Genomic DNA, 20,251 nt, shown 5'->3' with positions numbered 1-20,251 from the left:
TTAGTTGGGAAAACGTGACATTAAGACTCCTTCTGACTTAATGTTACCTAGAATCCTATTCTTTTAACATCTCTTTGATTTGTGAAAATGAGGCGGGTAAAACAATTAGTGCTAAGATCTCATGGAGGTTTTTTTCATGTAGGACAGGGCCGTCAAACTGGCGGCTCACGGGCCAGGTGCGTCACGTGCTGGCCATGGCCCCGCCCAGTTTAGCAACGGAGGGGAAAGTCCCGATACATCACATGACACCACTTTGACAACATGAGTTTGATAGCCCTGATGTAGGACATTGATTTTCTATAACCTTGAATCAGAGTATTGCATTTTTATAAGTCACAATTCAGTTTTGAAGCTAGTTGTAGTTTTTTTTATTTAATTCAGCATGCCAGTACCATATTGAACATTGTAAATCTGTTTAGTTTTCCCAAAAGACAGCATGCCTGAAATATTTTTAACATGATTTTGCCAAGGACACCATTATTACAGAAGTCAACCTTTGATCATCAAGAAGAAAAATATTCAGAAAAAGTTACCACTTTTTAAAAATTGTTGCTAGAAACACCTGTTTAAAAAGTTATTTCTTGTGTTACCATATCTTTAAAAGAACAAGTGTTGAATCTTCTACTGAAAAAGTTAATGAGGTCACAGTGTAGCATTAGTGACACTTCTGTTGTCATGGTTACTGATGTCATAGTCTTTTCATTACCTTGACTCAAGGGAAAGATTGAAGAAGGGCCGTTGTTGCTTAAACATACTCTTTTAATTAAACCATGGCTATAAAACTGTCCAAATGTAAATGCTTACTTCCTTGAAAAGCCTTTTAGGAATATATAACAGCCTCTTCATCAAGAAAGAGCATGGATCTGGCTTTAATCTTGAAATTATATACGTCAGGCCTCTGTGATTAATATTAAAGGCCCATGAATTTATTGAGCTATTCAGTTTTCATAGTGTGTACTTCATCAATAATTATATTACAGTTCATGGGTTGCAGACTTGCAAAACTTTGCCATGCCTTGGGATTTGATCAATTAACCATTTTGAATGCCCTACCTAGCTACAAGAAAGAAGTGGTAAGTGTCTTCAAGTACTTGGGGTTGTCTGTTTTACTACTATCATTTTAAAAGAGGTTACTGGAGCAGCCATTAAAAATTAGGCCATTTGTGCACCTTTCACCATTTTTTATTCATAAATTTCAACCTAGTTTTCTTGTTACTATGTAAGGGAACAAAAACATTCAGTGATTGTCATACACAGAAACAGAAATCTAACCAAACATGATCAATAGTTAAGGATCTTAGACAAATGCAGAAGTACTTTGTTTACATGAGATATGACAATGCTTTTTACACACACAGGAAAAAGAAAACTAATTGTCCTGCCCATTTCTATCATATGTTATTGGATGATAGAATGATGTACCACTACCTAATGTGGTACATCATTCTATCATCCAATAACATATGATAGAAATGGGCAGGACAATTAGTTTGTGGTAGTGGTACATCATTCTATCATCCAATAACATATGATAGAAATGGGCCTCCTAGTGTTGAAGTTGAATAACAACACACTGCCTACAGCAATGAAGCTATAGGAATAATGTTGGGTTTCCTTCAGAAAAGTATTCCTGGTGTCAATGGTATTTTCTTCTTGACAGGATGTAAAGAACCTTAGCCGTTTCTATCCCATTTCTTTCCAGAAAGATCCATCCGGTTTAGTAAAACTAGGTAGAAGTAATACAGGAGTTAACAGTTCCAGGTATGGGAAGAAGGAAAGGTTGAATGGTTTTGGATTGGTTTTGGATTGCATTGTTAAGGCATCATTGATTCCCTTTAACTGGGAATGAGCATCTCTTTGAGTCTGATTTGCAGAAAATGCCCTTTCACAATGTCTTTCAAACAAAATACCTTTTGTCACTTCATTGTCCAGTAGTTACACTGCAGTAGGTAGTTGTATGGATTGTGAACAAGGCTAATTCTGCCTGTAAAAATGAAGCCACTAAATTAGCATTTTACTTCTCCCTACAAATTGATGCACATGGCTTTGCTTAGGAATAGCTATGAGATTTCAGCTGAAATACATACAGGTAGTGCTTGATGTACAATCACAATTGGGACCAGAATTTCCCTTGCTAAGCAAGGCATTTGATAAGCAAGTGACGCCCAATTTTGCCATGGTTGTAAAGTAAATCACCGGTTGTTTAGTGAATCATGCAGTCATTAAACAAATTTGGCTTTCCCAACTGACTCTGCTTGTCAGAAGCCAACTTGTCAGAATGACCCTGGAACAAATGCCAAAATAAGACAATTCTGTTTTTATGAGAATGTCTCTATCCCATTTGTTTTTTGAAATGATTAAATCCCTTTGCTATGAATCTGCTAATCCATACAAAGAGAGTATAATTTGGCTGTGTTTTATTCACTATATTTCTTAATTTCCCAGTAACTACAGTTCTCTGGGCAGTAAATAAATGGAAAACCAAAACATGTTTTTAAAAACATCACAGTAATTGAGATAAATGATCAACAATTTTAATGATGTTACATCCCTAGAATATCTCTCCAGTCATTTGAATGGCCCCTATCCTTGTTGGCTTTGGGAGAGTTTTAGAAGAGTGTTTCACAACCTTGACAACTTTAAGATGTGTGGATCTCAACTCCTGGGATTCTGGGAATTGAAGTCCATACATCTTATGGTTGCCAAAGTTGAGAAACACAAATATTGGAAGAGTTGGCTGTTTAAACAAATTTTGAAATATAGAATGAGGTGTTTATGCTCTTAGCAGTAGAAACATTTTTAATTGGGGAGAGGAGGATTGCAAACTAATCCTAGGATCTTACTTTGTTGTTTTAACCCTTCTGATTTTTTTGTAATGATATTTTGTTTTGCTTAAATCAAATTATGGGAGGGAAGTTGTATGGCATTCAGAATCAGTTGTGATTAGAGCAACCTAAAAATCCTGTAAAATAAATAAACTGATATTGAAACATACAATTATACGCTTCTGATCCTGGGGCAAAGGGTTCTCCCGTATTTTGCATAATGTCAATAATGAAAGAAGTAGATGGAATAATGATCAAAACCAGAACTTTTAAGCTGTTAAGGGCACTCTCCTCCCCTCCCCTCACACTTATTGTTAAAATGGAGGATGGTCGGGGTTTTTTTAACCCCTCTTCCAGGCCACTGTCTTGGCACATTTCCTTGCTAAACGGCCCTCTGTTAATTTAATTTAAATTACTGTTAAATTAAATTTAAAGTTCCCAGTTATTATAGCAATCTATGAAGCATTCATTTTCATACTGCTCCATTCATCGCACTGTCTATGTTTTCATTAAACAAATAGGGGTGGTTTGGGGGGTCCTTTAATATTAGTTGCTTTGGTTGCTGCTCAGATGATCCATCAATAGCCACTGATAGGTTTGATTAAGTTGGTTTCTTTGAGTCATTTAGAGGGTTTTTTGTTCAAGCATAGTATTTGAATCAATGATTTTGATTATCTGACTTGTTGGCCTTCTAAACAGATAGTCCTTATTTTAACATAAATTCTTCTTAGCCTAAGAAATGGAGCTCTGTTCCTAAACAATGAGAATTGTTGCTTTTATCTAGAATTGATAAGAGCCCCTGACTGACTAATCAGTTATCAGATGTGGATTTCTCTCTGTGGGTTTAAACTAATTTGCAGTTAAATAAATATTTCAAAAATAAGGAGTATGTTTTCAAGGTGTGGCTTTCTGCTTTGTCTATTTGCAGAGTACTTCCTGTGTCTTGAATTGAACTACCTTATTTTCTTGTACACTCATTACTTATAAATTTAGACTGTTAATAAAATTAAGATATATAGAATTTAGACTGTGCATACAATCCTCCTTTGTGCATTCTAGTCCATGTAAATAAGTCATTAATATTCTTGTTTTAATATTGCCTATATATTCCTTAGGAATAGAAGCAGAGAAAACTTATTTATTTGCCAAATAACAGGAAGTTTTATAAAACCTCCAAGACTAATGACATTATATTGCATAATTTTTCATGGATTATAGTGTGATCTGAGACAACCTATTCAAACATTTCAGAGCCAATAAGAAGCCACTCTATTAATAGCCCTAATGTGATTGCAGGAGCTCCCATGCTTTGCAATGTACTGCTTAAGTATTCAGAATAAATACTGATGCAATATATATCCTGATCTTTAAATACCAAAGCACCATATTAGTCCTTTAGAGAAGGAAAAAGATTCTTGGTGGCCAAATCCTCACATTAATCTAGGCCGCAAATGCAAGGCTGGATTTGACTCCTTCATGAGAACAATTCAAGGCTTTCACCTTTTTAACATTATTATTATTCTGTGTCTTTGAGTCACTGTTCATTCCTGGCAACTATCAGGACAAGTCTCTTCGGTTTTCCTGTCCTCCTTCCTAGGGCAGAGAGAGAATGGCCAACGGTCACCCAGCTGGCTTCATGCCTAGGATAGGACTAGAACTCACAGTCTTTTGTTTTCTAATCTGATGCTTTAACCACTAAACTATACAACCTAGAGCTGAGAGTATCTATGGAACTGAGGCTAAAATATTGAGTGAAGGCTCTGAAGGCTCTCTTCACATTGCTCTTTTCACTCCCACTGTCCCAATGAGAAGCTCCTGAAAGGATTATATCACTTTCATTTGCTGCTGTATCCTCAATAGAACAGCACAAGAAGCATAAAGCAAATTTTTGGCAAAGTTTCTTCCTTTCTTTTTCCTCCTTTCAGCTCACATCATCTCATTTCCCCACCAGCCTATCTAATAAATTAAGAGTAAAAGCTCTGGAATAACTAATTCAGAAAAGCTAAAAATAAAATCCATTATCCATAGAGGTGGTCAGGAGGATGTTTTCTCTCCCTCCTTCCCTACCCCAACCCCTCCCTCCCAGGCATTATACCAACTGATATTTGAGTAAGTGGCAATCGATCTTAGTAATGTCTGGCTCTCATTTTTCAGAAACGAAAGAGCTGTAGCTTTAAGTAATCAGTAGCTGCTGGTGCCAAGTGCAGAGGCTGCAGTAAGTGTGTATCTGTATTGGGAGAGACCAGTAGAAGGACTACGGTAAACTGCAAAGCATGATAAAGTCGAGCTGAGGCAGTGGCCAATGGAGTACGATCTGGTTGTGAGTTAAATGTGGCCCAACCAGTTTGCTTTGTGGTATTGCTTGCCACCTGTACACTCTCCTGCCTGCATATGCTGGGGACAGAAGACAAGCTGGGGACCGAAGCTGTACAATGGGCTGCTCTAGCAGCAAAGTGTGCTTGCATTTTCCATGTGCTGCAAAAAAGGTAATTGGTATTTGTCCTGTAGTTTTCTTTTGGAATAATGTCAAGGAGTTTTCAGCAGTGGTTTGCTGCAAGCAAGGTGAAATGCTTCCCGCAGCAGGGAGCTTGGATTTTGATATCTCTGCAATATTAAGCTCTCCAAGCAGTTGATTGCAAGGAGGCAACAGAGGGTTCATTGCACCTTATAAATTCGGGAGGGGGGGGTAGGACTGCTTGTTTTCTGTAACTAGTTCAATAGTCAGAAGTAGGCAGAAAAGGACGTGGATTCTTCTGGAATGTTTAAAGGGCACCAACTTTAGCAATTGGGCTTTGTTAGGCTATATTTACCTTTGTTATAAAGTACTTTGCAGTTTGTTTTTCACTCCTGTGTGGCCCTCAAAGTTATGAATAAAAGGTCGTACAAGTTTGTTGAATGCAAGTTAGAAATTGCTAATTTAATCCTAAGAGTATCCACACTTAACCTGAAAACTAAGTTCTTGCTGACTTTAAAGTACTTAACAAGAGGTGAAAACTTTATTTAAACATATCTGCTTCCTTATCTTAGAACCTTCTGTGTTTTTCCAGTGTTAAAAAAACTGTTATCGTGGATGACTTTTATCTTGGCATCTTCCCCCTTATGCCCCAGCTCCTGTCATTTAGCAGATAGCCTGCAAATATAACTACTGAAAGATATTTCCCCCCCAATAACATTGTATGTATCTCTGCTGTGTTTTTCCCACAGAGAGAAGAAGTCCTTTCCCACCGTAAAGAGTTATCACTGGAACTTCTCAACCTACGTGGAGATCTGGGTAAGTGTTAATCAATGCTATCCTCCTTCCTTTTTTAAAATGATAAATGGAGCAACAAAGCAGGGCCATAAGAGGTTGTAGAATTGACTCAGCAGATTCAGACCCCCTCCCATTCATCCCACCCATTTTGTTCAGATCTTCGTGGTCTCCATTTTTCCAGATTCTTGATTGTATGACCCTGAGGTCATCTGGTTTCCAGAGAATTTTCTCTGGAAACATGTCCCTGATGGTCCAAAAATCCACTGTGAGGAAAGTGGATGATGAGATCCATGTTTTTCGTTTTGTTGGTTTAAATCAGCGGTGTCCAACCTTGACAAGGTTAAGACCCGTGGACTTTAACTCCTAGAATTGCCCAGCCAGTCATGCTGACTGTGGAATTCTGAAGTTGAAATCCACAAGTTTTAAAGTTGCCAGAGTTAGACAACCATGGTTTAAATGGTATAACAGGTATTACTTTCCCTCTTGACAATGAGAAAACAATGGTTATGTGCTGTATTTTATTCATAGTGGTGAATCACTCCCAGCCTGCTCTCACAGTAAACTAAAATTAACAAGAAACTAAGAAAACATCAGTTAAGATAAACAGATTAACTGCTTCAAGGCAGACAATCATAAAATTCTTACAATGGTCCAAAATTAGATCCAGCTTAAATGTGCCAGAGGAGCATTTCATCTTAACAAATAGCTTTAGTATATTTAATATTGTTATAAGCAGATTGTAACATTATGGGTAAGAGAATAAAATTGGCTTTGCTTTATAACGTACCTATGTCCTCGTTAGCTGGCCTAGGGCAAGTTGCTGACAATTTCAGAATACAGAACTGAGGCTGACCTATTTTACGGATTAATGGAATGGGGCAGTGACATCACATATGTGAAACACTTAAGCAATTTGCTCTATAAGTTGATTGATTGTGAAATGTGATTATAAGTCCCTTGTAATTTCAGATATTTTATTATGAGAGCAATGACTACTACAAGTAACTTCAAGGCAATTTTAAGCAGTGGTTATATTTTTTACCATTGTTCACATGACCTTCTCTAACTTGATGGCTCATTGCACGTGGACTACAATTCCACCATTTGTGGACATATGGCTGGACCTATTTGGAGATAGCAAGACATGGTGGAGGGTGACAGATTCAAGAAATGTTACTGTACCTTAACACATCTAAGATGATTCATATATTATCAATTATTGGCATGGAAAGCTTACTCTTACTACTAAAAGCATACAATAGATGAGATAACAAAGCTTTCTCTGCTTTGGATCATTAATATATTGAAAATATTTTTATGTAAATCATGCATAAGCATAAAATTTTTAAGGGGATTATTTTTCAAGTGGTAATAATACAATTATATACATGGGAGAATTGAACGTTGGCTTTGCTAGCTAGACATGGTTTCTTACTGTTTCACTTTGTACCAGCAGAGTATTGTATGATTCTTTCTGTTGGATCTCGGAGGTCATTCTCTCTTCTCTTATACCCTTTTTCATTGATAATATAAGGATGTTGAGCAACAAACATTGTCCAGTTTTGGTCAACGGATTAAGCATTAGGCAGGGATGGCAACTTTAAAAAACAATCAAGTCTTTTCTGTCTTTTGAAAAAAAACAGATTCTTTGTGACCATTCTGAATTATAAAATGAACAGCAAGAATGGCACAATGAGAGTGCGTGTATCACCTTTGATGTGGTGTCATGTTTACATGAAGTATGGGAAGTCTAGACTGATGGAGGGAAAGGAGCTTTTTTTTTTACTTGTGAATCTCACCGTGAATGAAAATTGAATTATCTTCTGGTCACCTGAAAAGATCTTATTGTGGACAACACCACAGCACTTATATCAGTGACCTCAAAGTAATTGATTGTGACAGTCCATTTTATTTAGGTATTCATTCAGGCATTTATATGGCTGCCTAACTCAAGTCATGTGATTCTAAGTGGCATACAAAAATGAACCCATAGTCAATTTAAACACATATTTCATTAAAATATATTAAAGCTGTAGGTTGGCTATTAGAGTGAAATCTTCATCAATTAGAGACTTAACATCTGACCCCCAAGGGCCAAGGAAATAGCTGGAGCTTAGGTGTCTCCCTAAAAGCCTATAAGAACTTCCCTAAAAATAAATATAAAAATGTATATGTATTTGAAAATAAATTTTAAAACTTGTTACATGTTCCAATCTAGTCTACGTCTAGTTTTATATACTAGAACAGGTTCTGTTATGTGTGCTTTTTTATGGCAAATGGTCTTGAGTTTATGTTCTGGTGTTTATTTGAAAATACGCTAAAATAATGTTTCAAAGGCTTATGAGCCAACTGCATTCAAATGACCATAAAAACATTTTTGAAAACTGGGAAACAGTAAAATATCATGAGATTTTAAATAGCTAATTCTAGTATTATGAGGAATTGGTGAACCTTGGTCACCAGTTTACATGATAGAGCTGTTTACACGGTAGAGTTATTTCTTCTTTGCTCTTACATAGCTGAAGGATCAAGACCGAGGCAAAAGGCTTCAACTAGGGCATAATTGCATATGTGCTCTGCAACTTGCTGGTGGTAGAAATAACTAAATGAGCTTTATAAGTATAAGATCTCATTGAAGTTGTAGCATGATACAAAGATTTGAAAATGTATATTCATATTACCCTTTGACAAATTGAGCTTTTTTTCTGGCCATTCATTTGTCTTAGAAATTAAAAGTGGTGTCAGTCTTGGGAAAAAATACTATTTTCAGGTAGTCCTTGAGTACCTAGGATCACAATTGAGACCAAACTTTTTGTAGCTAAGTGAGATAGTTGTTAAGTGAATTTTGCCCCATTTTATGACCTTGCCACCGTTTTAAAGTGAATTACTGTTAGTAACATAGTTAGTAAGTGAATCTGGCTTCCCCATTGATTTTGCTTATCAGAAGGTCACAAAAGGGATCATGTGACCCAGTGACGTGCGGTGAGGTTTATGGCTGGTGAGGCTGGTGACGTCATCAGGAAGGCAGGGAATGGGACCACGTGTGCAGGAGGCTGTCCGCGGTCCCCTTCATGTTGACTCAGGAAGGCGGGGAATGGGACCAGGTGTTCAGGAGGCTGTCCGCGGTCCCCTTCATGTTGACTCAGGAAGGCGGGGAATGGGACCACGTGTGCAGAAGGCTGAGGCTGCCTCATCCTCAGCACACATGGTCCCATTCCCCGCCTTCCTGAGTCAACATGAAGGGGACTGCGGAGCGCGAGCGGCGGGACCGCACTCCGTGGTCCCCTTCAAGTTGACTCAGGAAGGCGGGGAATGGGACCACGTGTGCCTTTTCCCTTTTTCCTTTTTTTTTTCTTTTCATAATGAGAGCGGTGAGGCTCTGCCTCCCCTGCCTCCCTTGACCGCACGTCCCTGATGTGACCCCAGGATCCTGCAATCATCATAAATATGAGTCCGTGGCCAAGCGTCTAGATTTTGATCACACGACTATTAGGATACTGCAATGGTAGTAAGTGTGAAAAATAGTTGTAAGTTCCTTTTTTCAGTGCTGTAGAAGCACTGGTTTGTGTATTAGTGAGTTTAAGCTGTCAGTGTGGAAGGTGTGAGTTGACACAGGTTTTCCTGTGAAAAGGTAATGCCAAATGCACTTACACCTAGTGTAATGATATTGGGAATGATGTTGGAAGGCAGGAGGGAGAGCCACAGATAGAACATCCGGCCTGCAAAAGCTATCTCAGCTCAGAGAAGAGAGGTGGGAAATGTGTTGGAAATATTTCAGAAGAGACATTCTTTAGTTTTTCAGAGCATAAAAGGAAAGGAAGGAGAAATACTTTTAGTCTTTGAAGATTTTGTTAATGTTACCTTATAATATAACAATAGATGTAGCACTCCTGGTTGTGCTTCTTGTCTGGATTACTTTTGGCATTTTCTATTTGGTATCTTCTTGAAAAAGGACTATTGGCTCTGCTATGAGCAGGTCCTTGAGTAAGCTCAATTATAGTTAAAAGCTCTGTTGACTTTTTTTTTCAGATAGTTGTCCTGTCCTGAAATTGTTTTGCCAAGCCAGATGTCCTTCCTTCTCTAGCAAAAGGTCATCCAGCACCATACGTGTTCTTCTTCCTCTCCCCCCCCCCATTTGTTTTCTGGTTTAGAGAAGCTAAAAAACAGCAAGGCTTTTGTCTAAACTGCAGGTGATAGTCATGTTTTCTTTTTCAGTTTCCATGGTAAATGAAGGAACCCTCCCTTTCCTAATCCTCCTTCATCTGTTCTTAATGGAACAGATAACTAGGAACCACGATGGCTGGTTATTAAGCCAAGCAATATTTTCTGTTTCCCTAGTGAAGAGGCAAAAGAATTTCCACAACTCAAAATTTTTTGGCCTGCAAACAATCTGACTTATTTGGGGTTGGATTGGTGCCTTTTGAAATAAATAAGCATAGTTTTAGCTTTTTGCATCCGATTTTTTTTTAAGACCTCAACTTTTGTAATGTATTTTTTATTCTTTAATATGCATGGAATTTCATTCTGGAAAGATATGAAAGCCTCCCAGGATGATGAAATTGTTTCATGTCCACTTCTTTTCTTCTTCGGGAAGTTGGACCCTTCCAGATGTTTTTGATAATATCCCCAATAATCAAGTGCAGGGAGCGCCCTCCAGGTGTTTTTCAACTTCTGCTTCTATAGCACTAGACCGTTTGGTGCCCCGTGTGAGATTTGTTCCTGTTTAGGACATCTGGCTGATGCATGCTGATAATTTCAGGGCTGAAAACCTACACTGAAAACAAAAGTTCAAGTTTTATCCCACAGTTTAAAAAGCTAGAGATTTGGGGAAGACCAGGTACCCCCTCCTCCATATATGTAGGCCGTGAAGAAAATGTGCAGGAAATGTTCATGGAAATCATGAAGACGTCAGGTTCTCAAGAATGGCTACCAAGTTGGAAACTTTCAAGACAGCTTTTAAAATGTTTATTCTTGTCAATCAATGTATGTGTGTTGGTATGTACATACTTTTGCCCAGAAAAGCATAAAAGCTAGGCAGTAAAGCAGCCCACCACGAAAACTAAAGCAAAAGCAGTATAAAAAGATATAATAATTTAAAAGTTTGAAGACTTTTATCCAAAAAGACACTCTTTTATCTGTCTGTGTAACTTTTCTTAGAGGAATACAAAACAAGAGCTCCGAAGATTAATGTAGCTGATCTTCTAAGGTTCAGGACTTCTGCTAGATCAGCAGACCCCAATCTTTGCACCTTGATGGCCCAGCTGGGGTGGGAGAGGGGGAACGGACTATGCAAGCAGTGGGCACACATTAGCACCAGCCTGATGCACATGTATGTGGAATTGCACGTGTGCGCTGGCCCACCTCTCGCGTGGCCCGGTTCCAAATAGGCCACAGCCCAGTAATGGACTGCAGCCCAGAGGGTGGGAACCCCTCCTAGAGATCTAGGGCTTCATATTTTGGGGTAGGGGAGGGAGAATTCTGCTAGGTAAGAAAAATCCTCATGTTTCATTACCTAGTAATTTCTCCCAGCAGTTTCACAAAGGTGTAAAAGAATATGACAAAGAATTGAACACTTGCAATACATGGATAGATTCCCCAACATTGGTTTCTGAATCTTAAACAGGCTGGGACCATTGCTTGTAATTAGTAGTAAGATCAGATCAATAGTATTGGAAACTTCTGAGAAATTGAATGGATCCCACAAGGCAAGAATATCATTTACTGTAGATATCATTTACTGTAGATAGACAGTGTGCTTTCCAGGGACAAAGCTCAAATCCTATTTTAAGCAACTTGATAGCACTGGGAAAGATTTTGGTTAAAAAAAAAACCTCTATTATCTTGCTAAACATGTCTTGAATCAACACTATTGTTTTGGATGCAGATGCTATGGCTTTGGAAAGAGTGTGGGATGATTTATATGATTTTATGTGCTGGCCTAGATTGTCAGTAGCTTTTCAACTTTTCTGGAAAGGTATTTCTATTAGCTGCTGTCCAACTGTCTTTTAAACCAGACATGTTTAGGGTTAAACCTGAAATAATTAACCTTCAGTAAATAAACCCTCAGTACACTGTTTATCTCTTTACTGCAAACTTTGTTTGAAATTATTGTGTTGAGGATATTCTTTGGGGGGGGGGGGAGAATTGTAAACGCCAAAGATGTGTTTGTGAAACTACTTGATTGTAAGAGGAAATTATTGTTATTTGTCATATCAAGTCAGTACTACCGCTGCCTGTGAGAAGTTGGAGAAAGACCGAACTGAATTGCAAGCAGCTTATGAAGGGTTTGTGCAGAAGTTGAACCAACAGCACCAAAGTGATGTATTGGAATTGGAAGAGCGGCTGAAACAGTTCTACACAGCTGAGTGTGAAAAACTTCAGAGTATCTGCATAGAAGAAGCTGAAAAATACAAAGCACAACTTCAGGAGCAGGTTAGTGGAGCTGGCGTTAGAGGGAGCATTTATTTAGCATAATGCTTGTTGTAATATTCTTTAATCAAGGTTTGTTTCTATATTAATGCATTCCTCTGGAATCTCGGCAGTGAAGTTTAAAAGTGTATAGATATGTCTGTCTTCACAGAGTCCATTTTATTATTCATTTTGCAGTAAAGTTAAGACGTTTATTGAAATGCAACAGCCTTCTAGGATGGCCTCATGTTGCAAACCGTGTTGAAATTTATGTTAAGTCAAAGCCCTATAAAAAGCTATGTTGGGTTTGTGGAACACTTGTAGAGTTAGTTTGGTGTGTGTGTGTATACATACATGCATACATGCATACTTTTGAGTCAGTGTTGATTCCTGGAAACTGCTAGGAGAAGTTCTTGCAGATTTCTTGACATGTCTTTGGAAGTAGCTTGCCACTGCTTGCTTCCTAGGTCTGAGAAGGAATGACTGAACCACACCTATCCCAAAATAAGTATTTTTATATGCACACACCCTAAATATTGTTACTTTTTAGGTTGACAACTTGAATATAACACATGAAAATTTTAAGCTAGAACTTGAAACCAGCCATGCAGAAAGGATAGAAGAGTTGAAGAAGGAGTATGAATCTTCTTGTTCAGGTAAATTGTCTCATTTCTTTCCTGTGATTATAACTAAGGATGTTATATTTAGAAAGAAATCTAAAATCATTCAAAAACCTGATAGAGAATTTTTTTTTTACTATATATACAGGATTTTTCTACTTCTAACTAAAATGTAACCTCATCTTTTGCTACTGCAACTTAACTTATAATAAAGGCATGTTAGGGAACCTTACCTCGTAATAAACCTCTAATTTTTTTTCAGAACTCAAGGCTACCCATGAATTAGAAAGAAAGTCACTTGAAGAATCTTTCCATGAGAAGCAAGAAGAATTGGAGGTCTGAATTTTCCCCAGTTTGTTAATACATAGACACTTCTATGAATTATTTCAAGATTTTATGTGCCTCCACTATTTGAAAAATTTACCTTTACTTTCCTCTCTTTAAAAAGTCCATATTTATTGTTAGATTGGGTATTAAGAAGGCAGACACAGGCTTATCGCAACAACAGCTCTTTATTAATTACAAGTGAGAACGATCCAGCAACTGTTTGGTCTGACAGCAGCCCTTTTATAGGGAGCTGTCAGACCTCTCAACCAATAGGCTTAAACCTCCCACCAGAACAGAGGACCTGAGTGGAAACCACGGTATACAGGGTGAATATCTAACATTTATACTTAGTCCTTATTAATATAGCACAGCACTTTAGTTTTTATTAAGCTTATACTGATTGGTTTGACAGATTGTATCACTCTGGTGCCCAGCTAATAGTATTAAGAATCTTAGCACATATATTTTTTTCTGACTTCTACCAATTTCCTTTATTCTGATAGTATTTTTTAAAATAATTCCTGGCTTTATGTTAGAGCAGGGGTGTCAAACTCGATTTCATTAAGGACCACATCAGGGTTGTGTTTGACCAGGGGGGGGGGGGGTGGCCAACTCAACATCACTTGTTTCAGGATGCCTGCAGGGGTCTCCTGCAGTGCTCTGCCAGTGAAACGGTCCCAAGCTCCATTTTCACTAGCAGAGGCACCACAGGCCCTATTTCTAGGGCGGCCCTGCCAGCCAGATCTAAGCACCCCACGGGTAAGATCCAGCCTGCGGACCATGAGTTTGACACTCCTGTGTTAGAGGCTTGATTGTTATATTGAACTATATTTAATGTTGCAGAAAAAAATTGCTGAATTACAAAGTGAAAATGATTCCTTAAATGAAAAGCTCAAGTTGGAAGAACAAAAACGAATAGCCAAAGAAAAAGCAAACTCTGTAAGTAAGGTATTGGATACTATATATTGTAAATATTGTTATAAACGTAGAAATCTTTCACAGGCATCAGGCACTTTTCAAACCCTGTGACTGGGTGCAAAAACATGGCCCAGAAGCTGCAATTGATTTAATGCTTTCATAGAGTGCAGACTATAAATGTACTATATTTTGTGTTGGGTGGGGGAAATTAGGGACTGTGTAAAGTTTGCAGAAGCTTAAGGCACCAGTTTCATCCCTTAAAACAGGTGTGGGCAACTATGGCCTCTGTGCGATCTGTGGACTTCTAACTCCCAAAATTCCAGAAAAGATATCACTCAGCATAGCATAATCCTTGCGGAATTACAAAAGTAACATTATTTGGAATTGGGCAATGCATGGATATTTGCAGCCAATACAAATACCACTTTCATAAATTTCTCCATTCAATGCAAGTACTTCTGAAGGGTTCTATGGTGGTTTGCAGATATCTATATTTTTCCGTATCCCTTGCTCCCACGATGGTGAAGAAAATCCATAGCCAGTCAATATATCATACACCTAATTTAAAACACATGGCAGTGTTGAGGGGCCTTCCTAAACATCTTTGCATAAATTTTTTCAGAAAAATCCTCAGATTATGTATCTGGAACAAGAACTGGAAAGTTTGAAAGCAGTATTTGAGATCAAGAATGAGAAATTGCACCAGCAAGATAACAAACTATTGAAGATGGAAAAGCTGGTGAGTTTTGCATTGAAGTGCTGGCCTCCAAAATCTCATTTTTGTGCTGATAATGCAAAAAGACTTAAATCACTGAAGTATGAAATTGGGAACAGGCACCAAAAATGTTCTTTACTATGGGACAAATACATATAAATTAGCTTGTAACTAATTTCAGGAAGGAAGATTAATCTTGAGAGACGATAAGCTTTTAGCACAGGCTTGTGATCCCATGTAAAACCTGCCCATTACACTAGCTAAAATTGAAGTTGCTGGTTCAGATTTCATTATTAGCCAGGAATCTGCAATATGCCTGGAGGCCAACTATGGTGATTTTCTTTCCACTTTGCCTCCCCCCCCCCCCCCCCCCCCCCGCAATATAAGCATTGCTGGTTAAATATTACAGAGATAAAACACAGTTCTCTGAATGTTTAAAATATGCAGTATAAATTATTTCTTGCTTTCATACAACTTGAACAAAACGATAATTAGTTGTCTTGAGAATTCTTGTTCATTAATCAGAAAGGAGAATTATTTTCATTAATTAACTGATTTTTGAGCTTAAAATGCCCTGTCTTGGGGCCAAAATTATTATTCAAACTATAGGAGTCATATTTTTATTTTGTATTCATGGCTTGTACTTAAAAGAATCATGCTATAAGTGTCTGTTCTAATAGACATTGTTGATGAGGACAAAATATTTAAGCCAAACAAGTACTCTAGGAACTTAACAATATAGAAGTTTCCAAATACCATCATATAAAAGGTTATCTAGATTATTGGATACTTGTCCTGAATTTATTTTATTTTTGTCCTTGTACTACAGTACAAACTCTGGTGGGAATTAGAATTACTGGATGTTTCCCATCTTCTCAGATGGGTTCTGGTGTTTTTTAGAGCTTACATCTATCTGCTTGATGTCTTTTAAATAGATCAGAAGGTTTCTGATGATAGTTTTCCACAGCTACAATTATATTTAAATCCCAGCTTCCATTCATTCTCTTCTCCTTGCCCACTCCCTGCATACACATCTGTGTATGCACTGCATAACTGGAGAATATATAATGAACTGGACTATCACTCTCTTAAATAGATACCCATGATAAACTAGGAATAAACTGAATCTTAACTCTTTCTCCTATATTTTTAAATTAAGAGCCTAGGCCTGTTAAATTCAACTAAATCCATTTAAATAATTGTCAGTCTTTGGGGATTTATTGAAAATATTTGTTTGGTAGCAAGTCAAAAACTATACGTAGTGTACTTTGTCAGGGGCAAGATACTAACAGAGTTTGTTAGGTTACACTTTATAAATAGACAATTTGGGGCAACTTTTTAATTGTAATTGGCAAAAATGCTTCACAGGATTAGCAACATTGATGCATTGGCGCAGTATTCCTTTGTGTTGGTCAAACAAACAAACAAAAATGTGCAATTTGATTTTTTATCCAAGGTGGAGAGCAACACTACCCTGGTAGAGAAAATGAGAAAAGTTCAACAGGAGAATGAAGAATTAAAAGCTCGGATGGACAAACATATGGAACTTTCCAGGTATTTTAAAAGCTCAACCCTAGCTGGCCAATCTCTAACCTATCCTTCATGGGGGAAATTTACAACAGAGTGCATGCAAACGTTTTCCAGAATTGCCTTGGACTTTGAGTGACATGTCAAGAATAGTAATTAAAAAATGAAGAGGGCCAGGGTGAATAAATATAGTTGCAGTAAATAAACTTGAATGCTATTTAAATTAATTAAACAGAGAAATATAATGATTCCTCTTATACTTAATTACATTTCTCCTCTGGCCCATTTAAAATTACAATTCAGTCATGGTCACACTGCAGCCGCACTAAAGCTCACTCTGGGGAAGTACGCATTTGACCCTAATATCATTGATATATTCAGATAAAGCCATGATACAAGCTGTTCTAAATCTAGTATAATAAAGTGGGACTAAAATTCAAATAAAAGTAAATGTATTTTTTGAAGGTCAGTACAGTGAAATAATGTTCCTGGGGACTATCAAAAGTTTAAGTTCAAATTAAAAAAAAAAATTCTTTCTTTGCTTGCTATCATCTCTTGCATCTGGAAGAAAAACATTCTACAAGCATCTTGAGAAGAAAATCCTATTGCAGTTATTATATTATTCCTCTAATAGTATTAGTTTCCTCTAATAGATAGCAGTGGTGGTGTTCACAGGGTCTGACCAGTTCTGGAGAACTGGTAGCGGAAATTTTGAGTAGTTCGGAGAACTGGTAATACCACCTCTGACTGGCTCTGCCCCATCTATTCTCTGCTTCCTGAGTCCCAGCTGAGGGAATGCGGATTTTGCAGTAACCTTCCCCTGCCATGCCCACCAAGCCACACCATACCCACCAACCCATGCCCACAGAACCAGTAGTAAAAAAATTTGAATCCCACCACTGATAGATGGGCACCAATAAGAGTGAAGAAAGTAAGAAATAAGTTGATGGTTTTATTGTGCTCAACTAAGCCTTCATTTGTCCAAGTTTGTAATTTTGAAAGGGGGATAATCTACTGCTAATTCAATAGAGAGTTTGTAGGTTCTGGAAGAACCACCCCCACCTCCACCCCAGAGAAGGGGGGAGAATTGTCCAGCCGAACCCTTTATAGCTTGTAAATGTTCTAAAAGAAGAATAGGGCAAATCTGTTCGAAGGTGAGAAGGTCTCATTTATCATTTTTCTTTTAAAATGAACAGGCAACTTTCCACTGAGCAAGCAGTTTTGCAAGAATCTTTGGAGAAAGAATCCAAGGTAAATAAACGCCTATCGATGGAAAATGAAGAACTTTTGTGGAAGCTACACAACGGGGACCTTTGCAGTCCAAGAAAACTCTCCCCTGGTACTCCACCACTGGCCTTTCAGTCACCAAGAAATTCCAGCTCTTTCTCCAGCCCCAATGTGTCACCCAGATGACACCATTGTGAAGAGACACTCTCCCTTCAAGCATTTCCTTCAAACTCTGCAGAACTGAAAACATGGTTTGAGGGAGCAAAAAGCTATAAAAATGCAGGTGTGCTTCACTGTGTCTGAAATACAACTGGAAAGAACTGCATTGAGAAATACCTATAACATGTTCAAGGTTCTTCGGGAGCAGGAAACGCAACTGTGGTTATCCTTGTTAAAGAAAAAGGACTTCAGAAATAACTTCTCGAAAAGTTGTTGCACAAAGCACTTAAAGAGCAAGAAATATCTTGTTCACTTTTGCCTTTTTCACCTAACTCTAGGAAAAAATTGCTCAGGGGCTTATAAATAAATGATTGCAACTTTTAATACGTTCCTCATTATAGATAGTTCTTGAGACTCTGGGTGTGCATAAATGATGCAGCATACCACCTTTGCCATGTATATGATAGAGGATAAACACAGAAGAAATTAGGGTCATGTTATTCATGAATAAAATTTTCTCATTATGCATGTTTTATCAATGTTTTTCCCCCCTTTCTTGGGACTAAAGAGAAACTGCCACTTGTACTATATGTTCTCTCTTATCTCTGTACTTCAGTTTAGTAAATGATTGAAAGGAAATGCTATTTCTGTTTCATTGTCTTACCTGTTTCATTGTGGAATGTAATGAGTTTGATCATCTCCTTTCCAGGCATAATTACATTGTCCAAAATATTATTTTTCATCTTCTCCAGATATATGTCAGAATTAAATTGTTTTCCTTTAGCTATATAATTTAGCCTTTACAAAAAACGCACATCAGTGTAGTAGAGAATTCAAACATACATATAAACATTTAGTATCAGTATCTACAGGGTCTTATCTGACTCAAAATAGCAATGCTTCAGAGCACTGCATTCAGGAGGAAAACAATGCAGATGTCCTTGTTTTAAGAGAAGCAAGAGGCTATAGAAATGCATCGTGTTGCTTTGTAATATACTGAACTGATAATTTATCAATGTGCACTTTATTCAGTAAATGCTATAAGGAGCAATCTATTCATTACATTCATCAGTAACAGATCTATTAACATTTTCCCATTGGCTGCAGAATTCATTACCCTCGGTTTCATTTGATAGGTTTTCTTTGACCACCTTGAATTAAACAAAATTTGTTTTGTAATAGAAAGATACTTATCTCTTGGGTAGCATTTAATTCTGCATTGCAAATTTAAATACAGCATTGTGCATGTCTGCTCTTGTTAATGACCTATTCAGTTTGGATTTTTCTGAGATTTAAAATATCTTATTTGTACAAATGAGCTCTAATACAATTAAAATTGTCTCTGCTGTCTGATATAGGTGGGATTTTTAAATCCTATGGTTTGGTCTGTTATTAATACAACCTAACAATGAACTGATATCTCTTTGTTATTTAGTGATTAACTGTTAGTCTAAGGTTGGCAATGATATTCCAAGATTTCCTTTGTCTCTTTCATAAAATTAAAGAAGGGGACCTTTGAATAATCTTCTGTAAACAGGGAGAACAAAATGTCAAATTAGATATTTGTTTAGAAAGCAAAATGTTGGCTTGAAGGGGGAAAGATTTTAGTTATTCTTTAATTATGGAAGCATATTATACTTGGTAATATGAAAAATTCAAGGATAAAATGTTTTAATTGTGCATTGTGTATGGAATATTTTACTTGCCCAAACCCATTTAAGGAACAGTACATGCTGTTGTAGCTAGAGATGCCAGCACTTTTCAATAAACTGTTGTCCAGAGACTGATTTGTATAACCATGAACATTTGGTGTAGGCTGAAATTTGGCTTAGAAATATGTCTTGAAGCAATCTATTTCTTTGGTAAGGTCATATTTGATCACATGTATTGAGTGTCAAAAATTAAAATAATTTTTTTTACTGCTTTAAAACTCTTGCCTTTTTAAGTGTAAACAAATCCCTGAAGCCAAAGTTATATAAATGCTAACATGAAGTATGTTGTGTATATAGAGCCTTCCTTACAAATTGTGAGTCATTTAAACCGAAGTGGTTTCTATTTAGACTGGGCTTAGAGTTGCAGACCTCAAAACAGTAATTTTCAGATTTCAGAAAACCCTTGGAAAAAAATGCTTTAATTTAGCAGACATTATGCATTTGATTTCTCTGGTGTAATGAAAAAGTATCTCCCATACTAGGATGTATGTTGATATATCTTCCAAGACTAGGGAAAAGAACACTGAGCTTTATTATAAATTTTCACTCAGTGGAGTTTCTTG

At 37.3% G+C, this 20,251-nt stretch overlaps 1 protein-coding gene across 1 annotated transcript in view; it reads left to right on the top strand.

The window, feature by feature from the left end:
* MTUS1 (microtubule associated scaffold protein 1) overlaps nt 1–19,906 on the top strand; it is a 104,255-nt gene extending 84,349 nt beyond the window's left edge. The window contains exons 9-16 of the mRNA XM_081959252.1: nt 6,030–6,096; nt 12,293–12,507; nt 13,034–13,139; nt 13,366–13,439; nt 14,274–14,369; nt 14,971–15,087; nt 16,520–16,617; nt 17,787–19,906. Of these exons, the coding sequence (XP_081815378.1) occupies nt 6,030–6,096; nt 12,293–12,507; nt 13,034–13,139; nt 13,366–13,439; nt 14,274–14,369; nt 14,971–15,087; nt 16,520–16,617; nt 17,787–18,003 (990 nt within the window). The 3' untranslated portion in view covers nt 18,004–19,906. The remainder of the gene's footprint in view (nt 1–6,029; nt 6,097–12,292; nt 12,508–13,033; nt 13,140–13,365; nt 13,440–14,273; nt 14,370–14,970; nt 15,088–16,519; nt 16,618–17,786) is intronic.
* The last annotated feature ends 345 nt before the right edge of the window (nt 19,907–20,251 follow it).

The sequence above is a fragment of the Natrix helvetica genome (assembly GCF_964273705.1).
Source record: "Natrix helvetica genome assembly, chromosome: 7".
In the NCBI taxonomy this organism is placed as follows: domain Eukaryota; kingdom Metazoa; phylum Chordata; class Lepidosauria; order Squamata; family Natricidae; genus Natrix; species Natrix helvetica.
The sequence above is the reverse complement of the archived record's forward strand: the minus strand, read 5'-3'. Positions and strand labels throughout refer to the sequence as shown.